We start from the raw sequence: 15,502 nt of genomic DNA on the forward strand, positions 1-15,502 counted from the left end.
GGAGCAGCCGAGTTGACACTTGTCACAGTTGATGGCCCAGGAAACTGAAAGGTCACTCTCTGAAGATCTGGGTTCCAGTAAGAGTGGACCGTGTGAGTGGCCAAGACCAGCCTCCTGAGGCCACAAGTTCTTGAGCTGCCGGGAAGCAACACCACTTGGGCGCTGTGGCTAAGCCACAGGCAGCTAAGTGCGTGGGTCTTCACAGCTCGTTTCCGGCTTCCGCTTGGCCTTACACCTGAGTCATCTTTTATTTATGCTCTCCTATAGCATTTCCATAAGCTGGTTGTGGCCAACACCATTCATCAACCTAATGGGCTCAAATGGAACTCTTTGAAATCTCCCAGGACACGTCTTGCTCTAAGAAAGAAAGGTTAACAACAATTTTTGAACTTGGAATTTATATCTTCCCATAAATTGACCTCGGGAGGTTATTTGTGGATTCCAATAGAGGAAAGTCCTTCTGAGGTCCCTGTAGTCCTCGGCCCTCCTCGCCCCCACCAGCTGATGTCCTCTGCCCACTCCTTCGAGATCTCTGGGGACAGCATGGCGGTTGTATGTCTTGGCTTAGTCCCTCTGCCATTTGTCCATTCATTCGCTGAGTATTTATTGCAGCCCTGCTTTTTCCAGGCAGGGTGCTAAGCACTGGAGATGCAGAGAACAGACATCTGTGCTCTCCTGGACTCACCACCTAAACAAACAATTACACAAGTTCTTATTAAAAGGCAACTGGAAAGTGGACTTGGAGGAGCGCAGGTGCTGTGAGAGTTTCTGTGGGAGGCTTTGCTGGACTCTGTTGCCCCACCGCTGGTGTTAATGCAGGTCTCTGGGGGGCTGACCGTGTATGGGCAGGATCTCTGGACACCCCCTAAATCACTGTCGCATTACTCAGCCGTTTACTGTGAAATCTCAACCTCAGAGGACAGACCCTCTGTCTCGGACAATGACGGCCTCGCTGGAGTGTCCTGTGCCCTGCTTCTCACCCAGCTCCAGGCTCCCTCCCTTTGACCCCCGCCCAGTTACTGGGCGCTCTGACCTGAGGCTTAGGTCGCTGGGGGACGCCAGCTGCCGGAGGATACCTGGAGGGTGAGCATCCTGAAAGCAAAGCCCAGTCACCCGCCCACACAAGTTTTACTTTGTTTTCCAATGTGTTTGTTGTTGTCTAGTCGCTAAGTTGTGTCTGGTTCTTTGCGATCCCATGTGGTGTAGCCCACCAGGTTTCTCTGTCCATGGTATTTCCCAGGCAAGAATACCAGACTGGGTTGCCATTTCCTCCTCCAGGGAATCTTCCCAACCCAGGGATCACACCCCAGTCCCTTAGGTCTCCTGCACTGGCAGGCAGATTCTTCACCACTAAGCAACCAGGCAAGCCCTTTACAATGTATAGCTCTCACACTTTTCTGATGGTAAAACTAAAATACATACATTACAATAAAAGCTAACATTCCAAACATGAATCAAAGTACAAGTTCAATATATTCCCACCTTCCATTGCATCTACCACCATAAACAACTTCTTTGAACAGTTTGGTGTTTATCCTTCCAGATATTTGAGTCCTTTTGTAAACACATAAGTTTATTTTTGTGTTGTCCTACATGTTCATGTTGTCCTGTAATCGACTTTATTTCACCTGCAAACATCGTGAACAGTTTTTAGGACAGTGTGTGTAGATCCTTCTCCTTTCTGGGTGCCCCATGCGTGTTTCCCGGTAGGAATGCACCAGAACTGCTCTGTGAATCAATCCCCCATTAATGAACTGTGAGCTCGGCCATATTTTGTTGTCATAAATCTTACAGCAATGAATAGTCTCATACATACATCTCTCTGTGTCAAATTCTTCCTAGAAAGGTATTTTGGGTCTAACATCCTGCATTTTTAATGGGCTTTCATACACAATGAGGTGCTCTTAACCACCCTTCACGTCACGCGTGGCTGGATGTGCTGGCGCTCACTGTTCCATTGACTTCTAGTATATTCCTCTCTGGGAACTACACACCTCTGCTTCCCACGATAGGCCCAAGTCTTTAACTACAGTCTGTTTTTTGCTGAATCTCTATTCCAGTTGAACTGTGTAATTTATTTAATTGTTATATAAACCAAAGAAGCATGAAGGAGAAAAGAAAAGGTTGTCCTAAAAAAAAAAGATGTTTAAGTTTTGTTTTTCTAACCACCGATTTGAACTAAAAAAAATTTTTAAATAACTAACCATTTACACAAATCATATCAGATTCAGTGGCTTCAACAGACTTATAAACTCCACTGACCGTGGGACCATGTTTGCTGAATCTCTTTCTTCCAGTTGAATTCGTTATTGTAATTGTGTAATTTATTTAATTACTACATAAACTAAAGAAGCATGAGGGGGAAAAGAAAAGGTTGTCCTAAAAAAAAAAAAAAAAAAGAAAAAAGACATGTAAGTTATGTTTTTCCAACTACAAGCTGGAACTAAAAAAAATTTTTTAATAACTAACCACTTACACAAATCATATCAGATTCAGTGGTTTCAACTGACTTATAAACTCCTTTGGCCATGGGACCGCTCTTAATCCGCCTTGCCAGTAATATTTCTGAAAAGCATCCCACAGCTATTTGGTTTGTTTGTAAATTGGGTTATCTTTTCTCCTTAGAAATACCTAATAACCAGACATATCTTTTTTTTTTTTTTTTCCACTCAGTCGTGTCTGACTCTTTGCGACCCCATGAACTATAGCCTACCAGGTTCCTCCATCCATTGGATTTTCCAGGCAAGAGTACTGGAGTGGGTTGCCATTTCCTTCTCCACAGACATGTCTTATGTGGGGTATTCAATGTAATCTGCCTTAATGAAAGTGGATTTTTAGCCCTCTTTTTCATCTCCCATCAAGCCACTGTAAGCTCCAATAATGCTGACAAAGACCCCACATTCAGCCTCATAGAAAAGAAATTTTCTGTCCGGAAATTACAAATTTGCTATCTGGGAATGACAACTGTTGCCTTGGAAAGTGAGAGAATGTCTGTAGGCAAACATTCACTTTCTAACCTAATATAACATTAGAAATGGTTTTACAGCCCCTCCAAAATTTACAAACCCTTTATGTGACTATGTTCAATACTTAAGTATTTGTTATGGGCTTCGCATGTGGCTCAGTGGTAAAGAATCCACTTGCCAAGCAGGAGATGTAGATTCAGTCCCTGTGTGGGAAAGATCCCCTGGGGAAGGAAATGGGAACCCACTCCAGTATTCTTGTCTGGGAAATTCCATGGACAGAGGAGCCTGGTGGGTCACAGTCCACGGGGTCAGGGGTTGCAAAGAGTCAGACACGACTTAGCAACTGAATAACAACAAGTATTTTTTGGATATGTGATACACAGGGATACACAGGAAAGTTCTACAGGGTTGGCTGTATAGGGATCTCTGATGAAGTCTGGATGAACTAAGAATTAAATCATACTGAATCCATTAAAAAAATATTTGTTAAATGCCCACTATATACTTTCCAGTTTCTTATAACTGCTGGGACCACAACTAGCCACAGCCAGCAGGACTGCTCCAAGATGCTTGTGATCCAGGCAGAGACTTCAGGCCACGGGGAAACACAAAAATTCTGTTAACTCAACAGAACAAACATTCTCTGAAATGCTGGGACCACGTGTGCACCTGCCCGGTGGAGCAGGCTGGTGTGAGGCAAAAAAGAAAGTCTTCTCACGAACTCCATCAGTTTTCTACATCTTCTCAAAGCGTTTCCATGTCATTGAAGTATCAATTTCTCTTGACACTTGGCAGAGCCCTGCAGAGACCACCAGCCTTCTCACTGCCGTGTTTTCTCTTCTAGGACATCAATGAGTGTATTCTTGAAAACTACCCCGAGTGTTCCAACCCCAGGTTATTTTACATCATTCCATATTTCTGTGGACAGCACCCCAGATGCAGGTAAAGACTGAAACAGGTTCATGACATGCTTACGTGGACGATGATCGTAGGAAACCCACCAGCTGGCGCTGCTCAGGCACCTGTGTCCCCAGTCTCCCTAGCTTCTGGAATTCAGTTAATGTTTATTGCTAATCTCTCAAGATCACATTTGAGACTCTGAATGTCTTATAAATAAGGAAATTAACAAAGCAAGATCTAGAGGGGGCCTTGGGGACCACCCCTAAAGCTGTGTAACTGAAATGCCAATCAAACTCTTCTTCATTCTTAACATACATCTGTCACTACCCAGCTCATGAGATAGTAAAGCCCAGGGGGGTGCACCCAGCCTGCTTCTCTGCAGTGACAGCTTCACTGATGGGTGTCCTTGCAGGTGTGGTGTGTCTAATTGGGTCGAAACAGGGATGCTCATGTGGAAAATTCCAGAGTGTCTCTCTCCTGAGACACTTAGAGAAGAAGAAAGTACTTTTAGTGATCACTCCTCAGCCTTATTTGGATGCCAGACCCTTCTCTATAAAGTGACTTATTCAGACACTTTATGTGGTCCACCCACCTCCTCTGCATCCCTGGGGAACTTCTTAGGAGTCCCCACCTAATCCCAGTCTCTGAGATGGGGGTCCAGGCTACTATGACCCCCTCCCCAGGTAGTTCTGATCCAGCTACACTGGAAACTTCCTGTACACTAGACGTGTGTAGCCTCCAGAAGAAATGGTGGTAATGATGAATATTATCTTTGCTTGGTGGAAAATAAACCCAGATGCCAGAAGTGACATTTCCCTCCAAAGGAGAGGTTGATTAGAAGGTCTAAAGAGACCAGGGGTTGGGAGCAGGGGACACACAGCTGTCTCAAGTTGCAGTTTATTTATTCATTGTACTTTTTGCTGACACTGTGGTTGCTGCTTAGTTATTACTGACGTTTTGCTGAATTTACCGCTTTGTTTATGGTCAGAATTCTGGGGCTAGACATGTCGGCTTCATCATAAACTCCTGAGTTCAGGAAGCCTCCCTCACCCACCCCGGCTCTGTAATACATGCCTTCTGCTTCAGGGTCAGGGCTTCAGATCCTGGGAAGATCTGGGGCCCGATGTCTCCCTTTCTGACACAATGAACATATTTATTCCGAGAAACATGATTGTAACTCCTTAAAGTACTTTTTAAATTGTTTATTTCCCAGCCTTGGGGCAAGGACCTGTGCTTTATCTTGGTCCATGTGTGATGATCGTCAGAACACTTTCAAAATGTCACCTTCTCCCACCTTGACAACAATTATTTGAGCTAAATAAGGATTGTTTAAAATTTTTCAAAAAATAATCCTGGCTTCCCAAATTCCCCCAGATGGTAAAAACCAGTCAGGCCTGGAGCCTAGTTCCTGAGATCCGCAGGCTGGGCTCCTTACAGTGTTGTCGGCTCAGAGATCTGCCTTACGAATGCAAATTAGGCTGTTTCCCTTCTGTAATCATAATTTTAAAAGTTTGTCTTTAAATTTCTCAGAAGAATAAGATGATTAGCAGTCATGACCTGACACCTATTTTGATTTCTACAGAAATCAATATCAGTAAGTTTCCTATGTCTAAACTTCTCATTTTATGGATTCGGTTTGATCCTTCTATTAAAAAGTCATTCTAGGGACGCCCCCGGTGGTTCAGTGGTTAAGACTCTGTGCTTCCAGTGCAGGGGGCATGTGTTCGATCCCTGGTGAGGGAACTAAGATCCCACATGCTGTGCAGTGTGGCCAATAAATAAATAAGCCATTCTAATCAGCGTTTGTTGATATTTAGCTGCCTGGGCCATATAACCAACATTTATTTGGGGCTCACTAAGCTCAAGAGCCCCAGGCCTGGCACTAGACAGGGACGATGATGCTGGAGGAGAGATGGTGGGCAGGGGCCAGCTGGACCACGGCTGGAGATGCTGCATCTGGGCTGGTCCCTAAAGGAAGTGGGATTTGGACTTTGGTGAATGGGGGCAGGTAGGAGAAAGGAGAAACTTCCAGCATGTTGTTGCTGCATTTGAAAACCAACCTTTGATTTAAAAATCATTTTTCTATCCATAAAGGGAGCCTGGTGAATGGGCCCTTGAAAGAGCAAAACTGAACGTGAATGAAAACTTCCTGCTTGTGGGGATTCTCGAAGAGTTGGAAGACGTGCTGCTTTTACTGGAAAGATTTTTACCTCATTACTTCAAGGGTGTGCTCAGTATCTACAAAGACCCAGGTAACTCCATCTGTAAGCAGTTCTTCTCTGTTAGGAGGGTGACTCGCTTTGAAAAGGAAACTCAGGAAATAAAGACATGGAATCACCTCCTCTGTTAGTGAAGGGAGGTTCCCCTGGCTTCAAAGCAAGGTTAGAACCACGAGATACAGATCCCAAAGCCTTGAGCGTCGGGGCCAAACATAAACTCACAATGTTTTCAAGGCCTGATGCTTCCATTTCTCCCTCTGGAAAATGAAATTGGCAACATCCCCGTCAGCATTGTCCTGAACGTGTTGCTGGGTCTTCCGTGGATGGGAAGGTGGGCAAATGGGAGGGAGCCATCGTCTGATGCGCTGTCTCTGGCTCTAAGTCCATTTAACAAAAGTGAATCCTAGATCATATGATGGTTTTATTCCTAGTTTTTTAAGGTCTCTCCATACCATCTTCCATAGTGGCTACATCCATTTACATTCCCACCAACAGTGCAAGATGGTTCCCTCTTCTCCACACCCTTTTCAGCATTTATTGTTTGTAGACTTTTTGATGAGGGCCATTCTGACTGGTGAGAGGTGATACCTCATTGTAGTTTTGATTTGCATTTCTCTAATAATGAGCGATGTCAAGCATCTTTTCATGTGTTTGTTAGCCATCTGTATGTCTTCTTTGGAGAAACGTCTGTTAGGTCTTTTTCCCACTTTTTGATTGGGTTGTCTGTTTTTCTGGTTTGAGTTGTATGAGCTGCTTGTATATTTTGGAAATTAATCCTGGGTCAGTTGTTTCATTTGCTATTATTTTCTCCCACTCTGAGGATTGTCCTTTCACCTTGCTTATAGTTTCCTTTGCTGTGAAAATGCTTTTAAGTTTAATTAGGTTAAATGTAACTTGTTTACATTTGTTCTTAAATTTCCTTTACAATGGGAGGTGGGTCATAGAAGATCTTGTTGTGATTTATGTCATCAAGTGTTCTATGTTTTCCACTAAAAGTTTCATAGTTTCTTGTCTTACATTTAGGTTTTTAATCCATTTTGAATTTATCTTTGTTTATGGTGTTAGGAAGTGTTCTAATTTCATTCTTGAACATGTAGCTATCTTGTCCAGTTTTCCCACACCATTTATTGAAGAGGCTGTCTTTGCCCCATTGTATGTTCTTGCCTCCTTTGTCAAAAACGAGATAGCTGTGGGTGCATTGGTTTACTTCTGTGCTTTCTATCTTGTTGCATTGGTCTACATTTCTGTTTTTATGCCAGTACCATACTGTCTTCCTGACTATAGCATTGTAGTATAATCTGAAGTCAGGAAGGTTGATTCCTCAAGCTCCTTTCTTCTTTCTCAAGACTACTTTAGCTATTTGGAGTCTTTCATGTTTCTGAATTGTGAAATTTTTGTTCTAGTTCTGTGAGAAATGTCATTGGCGCTTTGTCAGGGATCACATTGAATTTGCATTTTGTAGTATAGTCATTTTCAGAATATTGCTTCTTCCTACCGAGGAACATGGAATAGCTCATCTATTTATATCTTCTTTGATCTCTTTCACTCTTGTCTTATAATTTTCTGTGTACAGTTCTTTTGTCTCTTTAGGTAAGTTTATCCCTAGATATTTAATTATTTTGGTGCCACAGTGAAATGGGATTGATTCCTTAATTGCTCTTTCTGATTTTTTACTGTGAGTATATAGAAATGCAAGTGATTTTGGTGTATTGATTTTGTATCATGCAACTTTCCTAAATTTACTGATTAGCTCTTATAATTTTCCGATACTATCTTTAGGGTTTTCAATGTACAGTATCGTGTCATCTTTAAGCAGTGAGAGCTTTACATATAGTTTTCCGATATGGATTCCTTTTATTTCTTTTTCTTCTCTGTCTGCTGTAGCTAGGACTTCCAGAACTATGTTGAATAATAGTCATGAAAGTGGACATGCTTTCAGTTTTTCACCATTAATCATAAATGGATACTGAATTTTGTCAACAGCTTTTTCTGCATCTATTGAGATTATCTTTCACTTGGTTAAAATGGGGTATCACATTGATTGATTTGTTTATATTAAAGAATCCTTGCATCCCTGAATGCACCACTCAATCATGGTGTATGAGCTTTTTTTTTTTTTTATTTTATTTTATTTTTAAACTTTACATAATTGTATTAGTTTTGCCAAATATCAAAATGAATGTGCCACAGGTATACATGTGTTCCCCGTCCTGAACCCTCCTCCCTCCTCCCTCCCCATACCATCCCTCTGGGTCGTCCCAGTGCACTAGCCCCAAGCATCCAGTATCGTGCATCAAACCTGGACTGGCAACTCATTTCATACATGATATTTTACATGTTTCAAGGCCATTCTCCCAAATCTTCCCACCCTCACCCTCTCCCACAGAGTCCATAAGACTGTTCTATACGTCAGTGTCTCTTTTGCTGTCTTGTACACAGGGTTATTGTTACCATCTTTCTAAATTCCATATATATGCATTAGTATACTGTATTGGTGTTTTTCTTTCTGGCTTACTTCACTCTGTATAATAGGCTCCAGTTTCATCCACCTCATTAGAACTGATTCAAATGTATTCTTTTTCATGGCTGAGTAATACTCCATTGTGTATATGTACCACAGCTTTCTTATCCATTCATCTGCTGATGGACATCTAGGTTGCTTCCATGTCCTGGCTATTATAAACAGTGCTGCGATGAACATTGGGGTACACGTGTCTCTTTCCCTTCTGGTTTCCTCAGTGTGTATGCCCAGCAGTGGGATTGCTGGATCATAAGGCAGTTCTATTTCCAGTTTTTTAAGGAATCTCCACACTGTTCTCCATAGTGGCTGTACTAGTTTGCATTCCCACCAACAGTGTAAGAGGGTTCCCTTTTCTCCACACCCTCTCCAGCATTTATTGCTTATAGACTTTTGGATCACAGCCATTCTGACGGGTGTGAAATGGTACCTCATAGTGGTTTTGATTTGCATTTCTCTGATAATGAGTGATGTTGAGCATCTTTTCATGTGTTTGTTAGCCATCTGTATGTCTTCTTTGGAGAAATGTCTGTTTAGTTCTTTGACCCATTTTTTGATTGGGTCATTTATTTTTCTGGAGTTGAGCTGTAGGAGTTGCTTATATATTTTTGAGATTAGTTGTTTGTCAGTTGCTTCATTTGCTATTATTTTCTCCCATTCTGAAGGCTGTCTTTTCACCTTGCTAATAGTTTCCTTTGATGTGCAGAAGCTCATATGGTCTAGCAATCCCACTCCTAGGCAAATACCCAGAGGAAACCAAAATTGAAAAAAGACGCAGGTATTCCATTGTTCAGTGTAGCACTATTTACAATAGCTAGAAAATGGAAGCAACCTAGATGTCCATCAACAGATGAATGGATAAAGAAATAGTGGTACATATACACAATGGAATATTACCCAGCCATAAAAATGAATGTATTTGAGTCAGTTCTGATGAGATGGATGAACCTAGAACGTATTATACAGAGCGATGTAAGCCAGAAAGAGAAAGATAAATCATATTCTAATGCATATATATATATATATATATATATATGGAATCTGGACAAATGGTACTGAAGAATTTATTTGCAGGACAGCAATGGAGAAACATACATAAAGTCTTATGGACATGAGGAGAGGGTGAGATGTATGGAAAGAGTAACAGTGAAACTTGCATTAATATATGTAAAATAGATAGCAAATGGAATTTGCTGTATGGTTCAGGAAACTCACACAGGGGCTCTGTATCAACCTAGCAGGGTGGAATGGGGAGGGAGATAGAGGGAGGTTCAAAAGGGAGGGGATAGATGTATACCTATGGCTGATTCATGTTGAGGCTTGACAGAAAACAACAAAATTCTGGAAAGCATTTATCCTTCAATAAAAGATAAATAAATAAATAAAATGCAATAAATAAATAAATAAAATGCAAAAAAAAAAAAAAGTGAATCCTAGCACATAGAACAGATGAAGCGGCACACTGAGAATACAGTCATGATTTTCCTCTAACAAATGCAGTGGTTTCCAAATAGAAGCGAGAAGCAGAATGCAGCAGAGAGATTACAAGGGTTGCCCGTGGTGTCGCTGTAAATGTGATTACTTTGAGAAGCCCATTGTGTATTTCTCCTATTATAATTTTATCTCAAGAAAATGACAAACAACATTGTTTCTGCCCTGTTCTTCTTAATCTACTGCTGCCACAACACTGCCTAGTCACTAATGTATTTATTGTTTGGTTGTTCTGAATTGGGAGGTGTTATTCTGCCTTGTGGAAATAAAGCCCAGGGGAAGGGCTCCCCCAGTACAGCCTCTGCCCTACATGTCCGACAGCCAGGCAGAGACCACGCACTACATCATGAGCAGGTACTGATGCCCGGGTGAACTGTTCTTGTCTACAGGGTCCCTGACTTCTGTTTCATTGTAGGTAGGTGGTAGGTGGCCCTACCACCACCAGGGACTGGTTGGCGGAAAGTGACTGCCTTGGTCTCCCAACTCTCTTATTCAGAGAACAATTCCCACGTACTTACATCAAGGACCTCAAGGTGTGCTCTGCACGTGTGTCTCCAAAGCAGGAAGTACAGTTGGGAGAGCTAGCAATGTAACAAGCTCTGAATGGTCAGGTTTTTAAATAGGGCCCTCCTTTGCCCTTTCAACACTTCCCCTGGGTTTTGTGTTCTCCTTGGGCACCTTCTGTGAGGTTTATCTATGGTAACACTGAAGGCCCAGCAGCTCCGCAGTTGCCGTGCCCTGAAGAATGGCCACCTCCCCAGAGGCAGGGGACGGAAGACGAGTGTCCACGCCCTCCAGCTTCTCGAGCATTTGAGCCTCTGCAAGAACGAGACCCCCGCATTGTCTTCTCATGGCCGCAAACCCGCAAGCTGGCGTCAGATAGGTTAACGGAGGCCACTTGATCATTCACACCAGAACCAGTTCCCCTGGGCCTTTTCAGTCTAAACTCACAGATGGCGGCACGCTAAAATCGCTGCTCTTGCCCTTTATACAAAAATTTTATAACTGAGTAGACTAGGGGATAGAGAACAGAAACACCGAACCTTAAAACTCTGTAGATTAAACTGACCGTGAAGTTGGATTAAGGTGCAAACACTCCACTGGCCATTTTTCTTTGGTGCTTGTCTTATTTTATTTAAAAATTCAGGTATGTATAGACTTTGTAATCCTCTTCCAGCAAGATGAAGAATATTTAGGCCAGTCTCATTGCTGAAGAAAAAGCACTAATAACAATAATTGAGGAGCTGGTAAAAATAACGTCTGCTAGTCAAATGGGCCATCACTTATTCTAGATTGGAAAGGTAGTCATTAATTCTTTCCAATCAGTACTAAGGGTTCCAATCACCCACCATTTAGAGAAGTTAAGAACTTCCCTAAATAATATCTCAACTGTTTGTGCACCCCACCCATTCATTTCCTCTAAGAAGTTATGCTGATGAGTAAATTTGTCCCCTACCAAAAATTTAGTCTTTGAGAAATTTAGTCTTCATAAAGTTTTAAAGAATATATTTGATATTAGTGTTCGCATTCTGTGGAGACCCAATTAAGCATGTCTCAGAAGAACTTGATGATAATAAGTACTCAAGATGGAATAAAAATGAAAGTTTTCGCCTGATGGGTAACCAAGAGTACATGCTCAGGTATTTCTCACCAGCCCAAGGGCATTTGTGAGGCAGAGGCAGTACCTTGGAGCAAGGACTCAGTAAACTCTGCCCAACCTGGATGTGAATTTGAATTGGGGGAACCGAAGCCAAAATAGAGTTACTAGGTAAGAGCAACTTCCTGTAATTAAATTATACAGTCTCATTTTTTATTGATCAATTTCAATTACATTTGCTCATTCCTCACCTTTCAAAACTGAGAGGCTTGGAGCCAGCTCAAAGAATTGAAGAGACTAAGATTCACGGTCATTCACCAAAATGTGAGCAGAAGGGCCACAGTTTACACTTCCTGAGCCACAAGGGTTAACTGGTCATGAATGCTTTTCCACCTTAGCTCTTAAAAACTGACATGCTGTGAGGTATCAATATTTTTCTTAATCATAGTTCCTTTAGGAGGTAAAATCACAGTGGTGTTAAAGGCCAAAGCAAATAAGTAAAATAATTAAAGGCAGGAAATAAGTGAATATCTGTGATAAGAACAGTTCTTTTATTAGCATCCCTCATAGATGTCCCTGACCTGGTTAGTAACCCAGCTGTTCCGCTTCAGCAGCCCGGTCTAGCATCCAGATGTGAAACTGTACGACCTGACTTTAACTTACAACCTTCCTCCTCCCTGAGGACTCGAAAGCTCAGGTGTCCAATCCTTTTCTCTTGTATTTTAAATACTTTCCTTTACTAGCATTACATTAGTATTCCTCTTCAACTTGCTTCCTTTACGAATGTAAACATTGGAGCCACAGTAGAGAATTCCTAGATTTTTGCGGACTGTCCTTGTGAATCTGGCCACCAGCCACTACAAAGGAAAATATGTGTGATTCCAAACAAATGACTTCCTTTCTAACTTTGAGGGTTTAAGTTCATTCATAAATCAAGTGCTTTGTCTTGTTTCTAAAAAAAAAAACTGTTTACACTTGAATATTTTTATAAATGATGATGATGTGCTGTGCTAAGTCGCTTCAGTCATGTCTGACTGTTTGCGACCACATGGACTATAGCCCTGCAGGCTTCTCTGACCTTGGGATTCTCCAGGCAAGAATACTGGAGTGGGTTGCCATGCCCTCCTCCAGGGGATCTTCCCGACCCAGGGATTGAACCCACATTTCTATGTCTCCTGCATTGGCAGGATCTTCCCGACCCAGGGATTGAACCCACATTTCTATGTCTCCTGCATTGGCAGGATCTTCCCGACCCAGGGATTGAACCCACATTTCTATGTCTCCTGCATTGGCAGGTGGGTTCTTTTACCACTAGCACCACCTGGGAAGCCCAGTGATGATGATAAATAGAAGAAAAATTTAAATATTTTTTAACTAGGTATGAATGATAGACTCCTATTAAAAGTATAGCAATGTAAGGTTGGAGTTTTATTGGCTTTGCAGTATTCAAATCTGAGGGTATTAATATACAAAATTAAAACTGGCTAGTTTTAAAAAACAGTTATTCTTTAAGGAAAGAACACTGAGTTGGGAGTTCTCTTTATGTAGTGGTTCTGCCCTTGCAGTGGGCTTCCCTTGTGGCTCAGCTGGTAAAGAAGCCACCTGCAATATGGGAGACCTGGGTTCGATCCCTGGGTTGGGAAGATCCCCTGGAGAAGGGAAAGGCTACCCACTCCAGTATTCTGGCCTGGAGAGTTCCATGGGCTGTATAGTCCCCGGGGTCGCAAAGAGTCGAACAGGACTGAGCGACTTTCACTTCACTTCTGCCTATAGGACCCAGAGCAAATGCAACTTTGGGTGACTGATCGCTAGGATCTATTGGATCTATTATTATGATACTAAGATATTACATAGAATGTTTTAAGGCACCTCTTTCTACCTTCTGTTGGTTAACACAATTATAGAGTGAAAGTGAAAGTCACAAGCTAAGCCACAAGGGAAGTCCAAGAATTCTGGAGTGGATAGCCTATCCCTTGTCCAGCGAATCTTCCTGACCCAGGAATCAACCGGGGTCTCCTGTATTGCAGGCGGATTCTTTACCAACTGAGCTATCAGGGAGTGCTTTTCCCCTGAAAAAAAAAAACACCATCCTCTGCAGTCTCATTGCCTCCTCAATTCCAGGTATAGTTATGGAGGCTGTCGCCACCTAGAGGACATGGCGAGCCCAGGCTTCAGTGTTCAGAATCCATCCTTCCCTAAGACAGGGATCCCAATTCACTCCCTGGTCATGCTGTCCACCCCTCTCTCTCACACCATATGCATTTCTGTCAGGGAGACAGGCTACCACAATGATTAGACCACAGGCTGTAGAGTAGACAGCCTGGGTGTTAAAGTCCATCCTCCACCTAAGCAGACAACCAGAGGTAAGGTGTAACTCCTCTACCCCTCAGCTTCCCCATCTATTTAAGACACATAAACAATACTGTCTGGGAAACCCTGGTGGCTCAGAGGTTAAAGCATCTGCCTGAAATGCGGAAGACCTGGGTTCGATCCCTAGGTTGGGAAGATCCCCTGGAGAAGGAAATGACAACCCACTCCAGTATTCTTGCCTGGAGAATCCCATGGACGGGGGAGCCTGGTGGGCTACAGTCCACGGGGTCGCAAAGGGTCAGACACGACTGAGCGACTTAACTAAACAATACTGTCTATGTCAGAAGGTTGTGGCGAGATGCACCTGATCAAATCCATGTAAAGCCCTTAGCCCAGAGCTTAACGTATGATAGTGTCAGTCCTCAGTTGTGACCAACTCTTTGCGACCCCATGAACTGTAGCCCACCAGGTTCCTCTGTCCATGTAATTCTCCAGGCAAGAATACTGGAGTGGGTTGCCATTCCCTTCTCCAGGCGATCATTCCAACCCAGGGGTCAAAGCCGGGTCTCCCACACTGCAGGCAGATTCTTTACCATCTGAACCACCAGGGAAACCCCAACAGATGATAAGTGTTCAAAACTTAACTCTTAGCCTGCCCAGCCTCTCCTTACAGGAGAGAGACAAGGCCTGTGTCTGGGAGGAACTAGGGTTTCCACTCTCTTTCTGTAACTTCAGTGTGAAAGAAAGAAATAGAAGAGAGAGAAGGAGGGAGAGGAACAATTATATTCTGGCCAATATCTTATTCTTAAATAATCATAGGGGAATAAGTTTAGTAGAAATATTACTGAGTGACATGCTCAGGGACTGAAAAACGTATACCATTCAGGTCACTGGGGATTTTTAAAAAATAATCTATTTTTATGCCTGAACGCTTATCAGGAATATCAGGACATTAAAATTTCAACTTTAAATGAAACCGATTGTTGAGATGTGACCAGAACCAATTACCATTAACTTGAGCCAAATGTTAAATCTTTCAGACTGTTCTGTATCATGTTATTTAGTAGATATAATATAGGTGTTCAATGATTTAATTGTGAATGGTGTTTTCATTTTAACTGGGACCCTAAGATTCAGGTCTTGAAAAACCTTTATTTTCCATATGCAGAATTACATAATCAGAACGCTATGACAAACTTTGTCCAGCAGATGGCAGGGTCTCTCCATTTTTTTCAAGGAAATGCCTGCGGCTTCCTAAGAGTTTCCATCTGCAGAGAGGCCTTTACAGAATGCTTGGAGGCAGATATACAATTATGCCCAATTTGGGGCCTAAAAATGGGATCATATCAAAAGCATTCCAAGTACAATTGATTGCAGTAGTCCAAAGTGTATTGTATGACAGCTGATGGGCTCAGGAAGTGGGAGGTGGTTTACAGTCAAATAAGTTTGTGTGGGTTAAAAACATTGTTTGTTGTTCATCTCAAAGTCCTGTCTGATTCTT

At 42.4% G+C, this 15,502-nt stretch overlaps 1 protein-coding gene and 1 long non-coding RNA gene across 3 annotated transcripts in view; both read left to right on the plus strand.

The window, feature by feature from the left end:
- Nucleotides 1–15,502, plus strand: part of UST (uronyl 2-sulfotransferase) — a 322,187-nt gene that overhangs the window by 261,867 nt on the left and 44,818 nt on the right. For both annotated transcript variants that reach the window (XM_055535912.1, XM_055535911.1), the window contains 2 exons: nt 3,811–3,908; nt 5,961–6,118. In XM_055535912.1, the coding sequence (XP_055391887.1) occupies nt 3,811–3,908; nt 5,961–6,118 (256 nt within the window). The remainder of the gene's footprint in view (nt 1–3,810; nt 3,909–5,960; nt 6,119–15,502) is intronic.
- Nucleotides 12,672–15,502, plus strand: part of LOC129620130 (uncharacterized) — a 32,187-nt gene continuing 29,356 nt past the window's right edge. The window contains exon 1 of the long non-coding RNA XR_008698399.1: nt 12,672–14,054. This is a non-coding gene — a long non-coding RNA (uncharacterized LOC129620130). The remainder of the gene's footprint in view (nt 14,055–15,502) is intronic.

Source organism: Bubalus kerabau, chromosome 9 (assembly GCF_029407905.1).
Source record: "Bubalus kerabau isolate K-KA32 ecotype Philippines breed swamp buffalo chromosome 9, PCC_UOA_SB_1v2, whole genome shotgun sequence".
Lineage (NCBI taxonomy): Eukaryota > Metazoa > Chordata > Mammalia > Artiodactyla > Bovidae > Bubalus > Bubalus kerabau.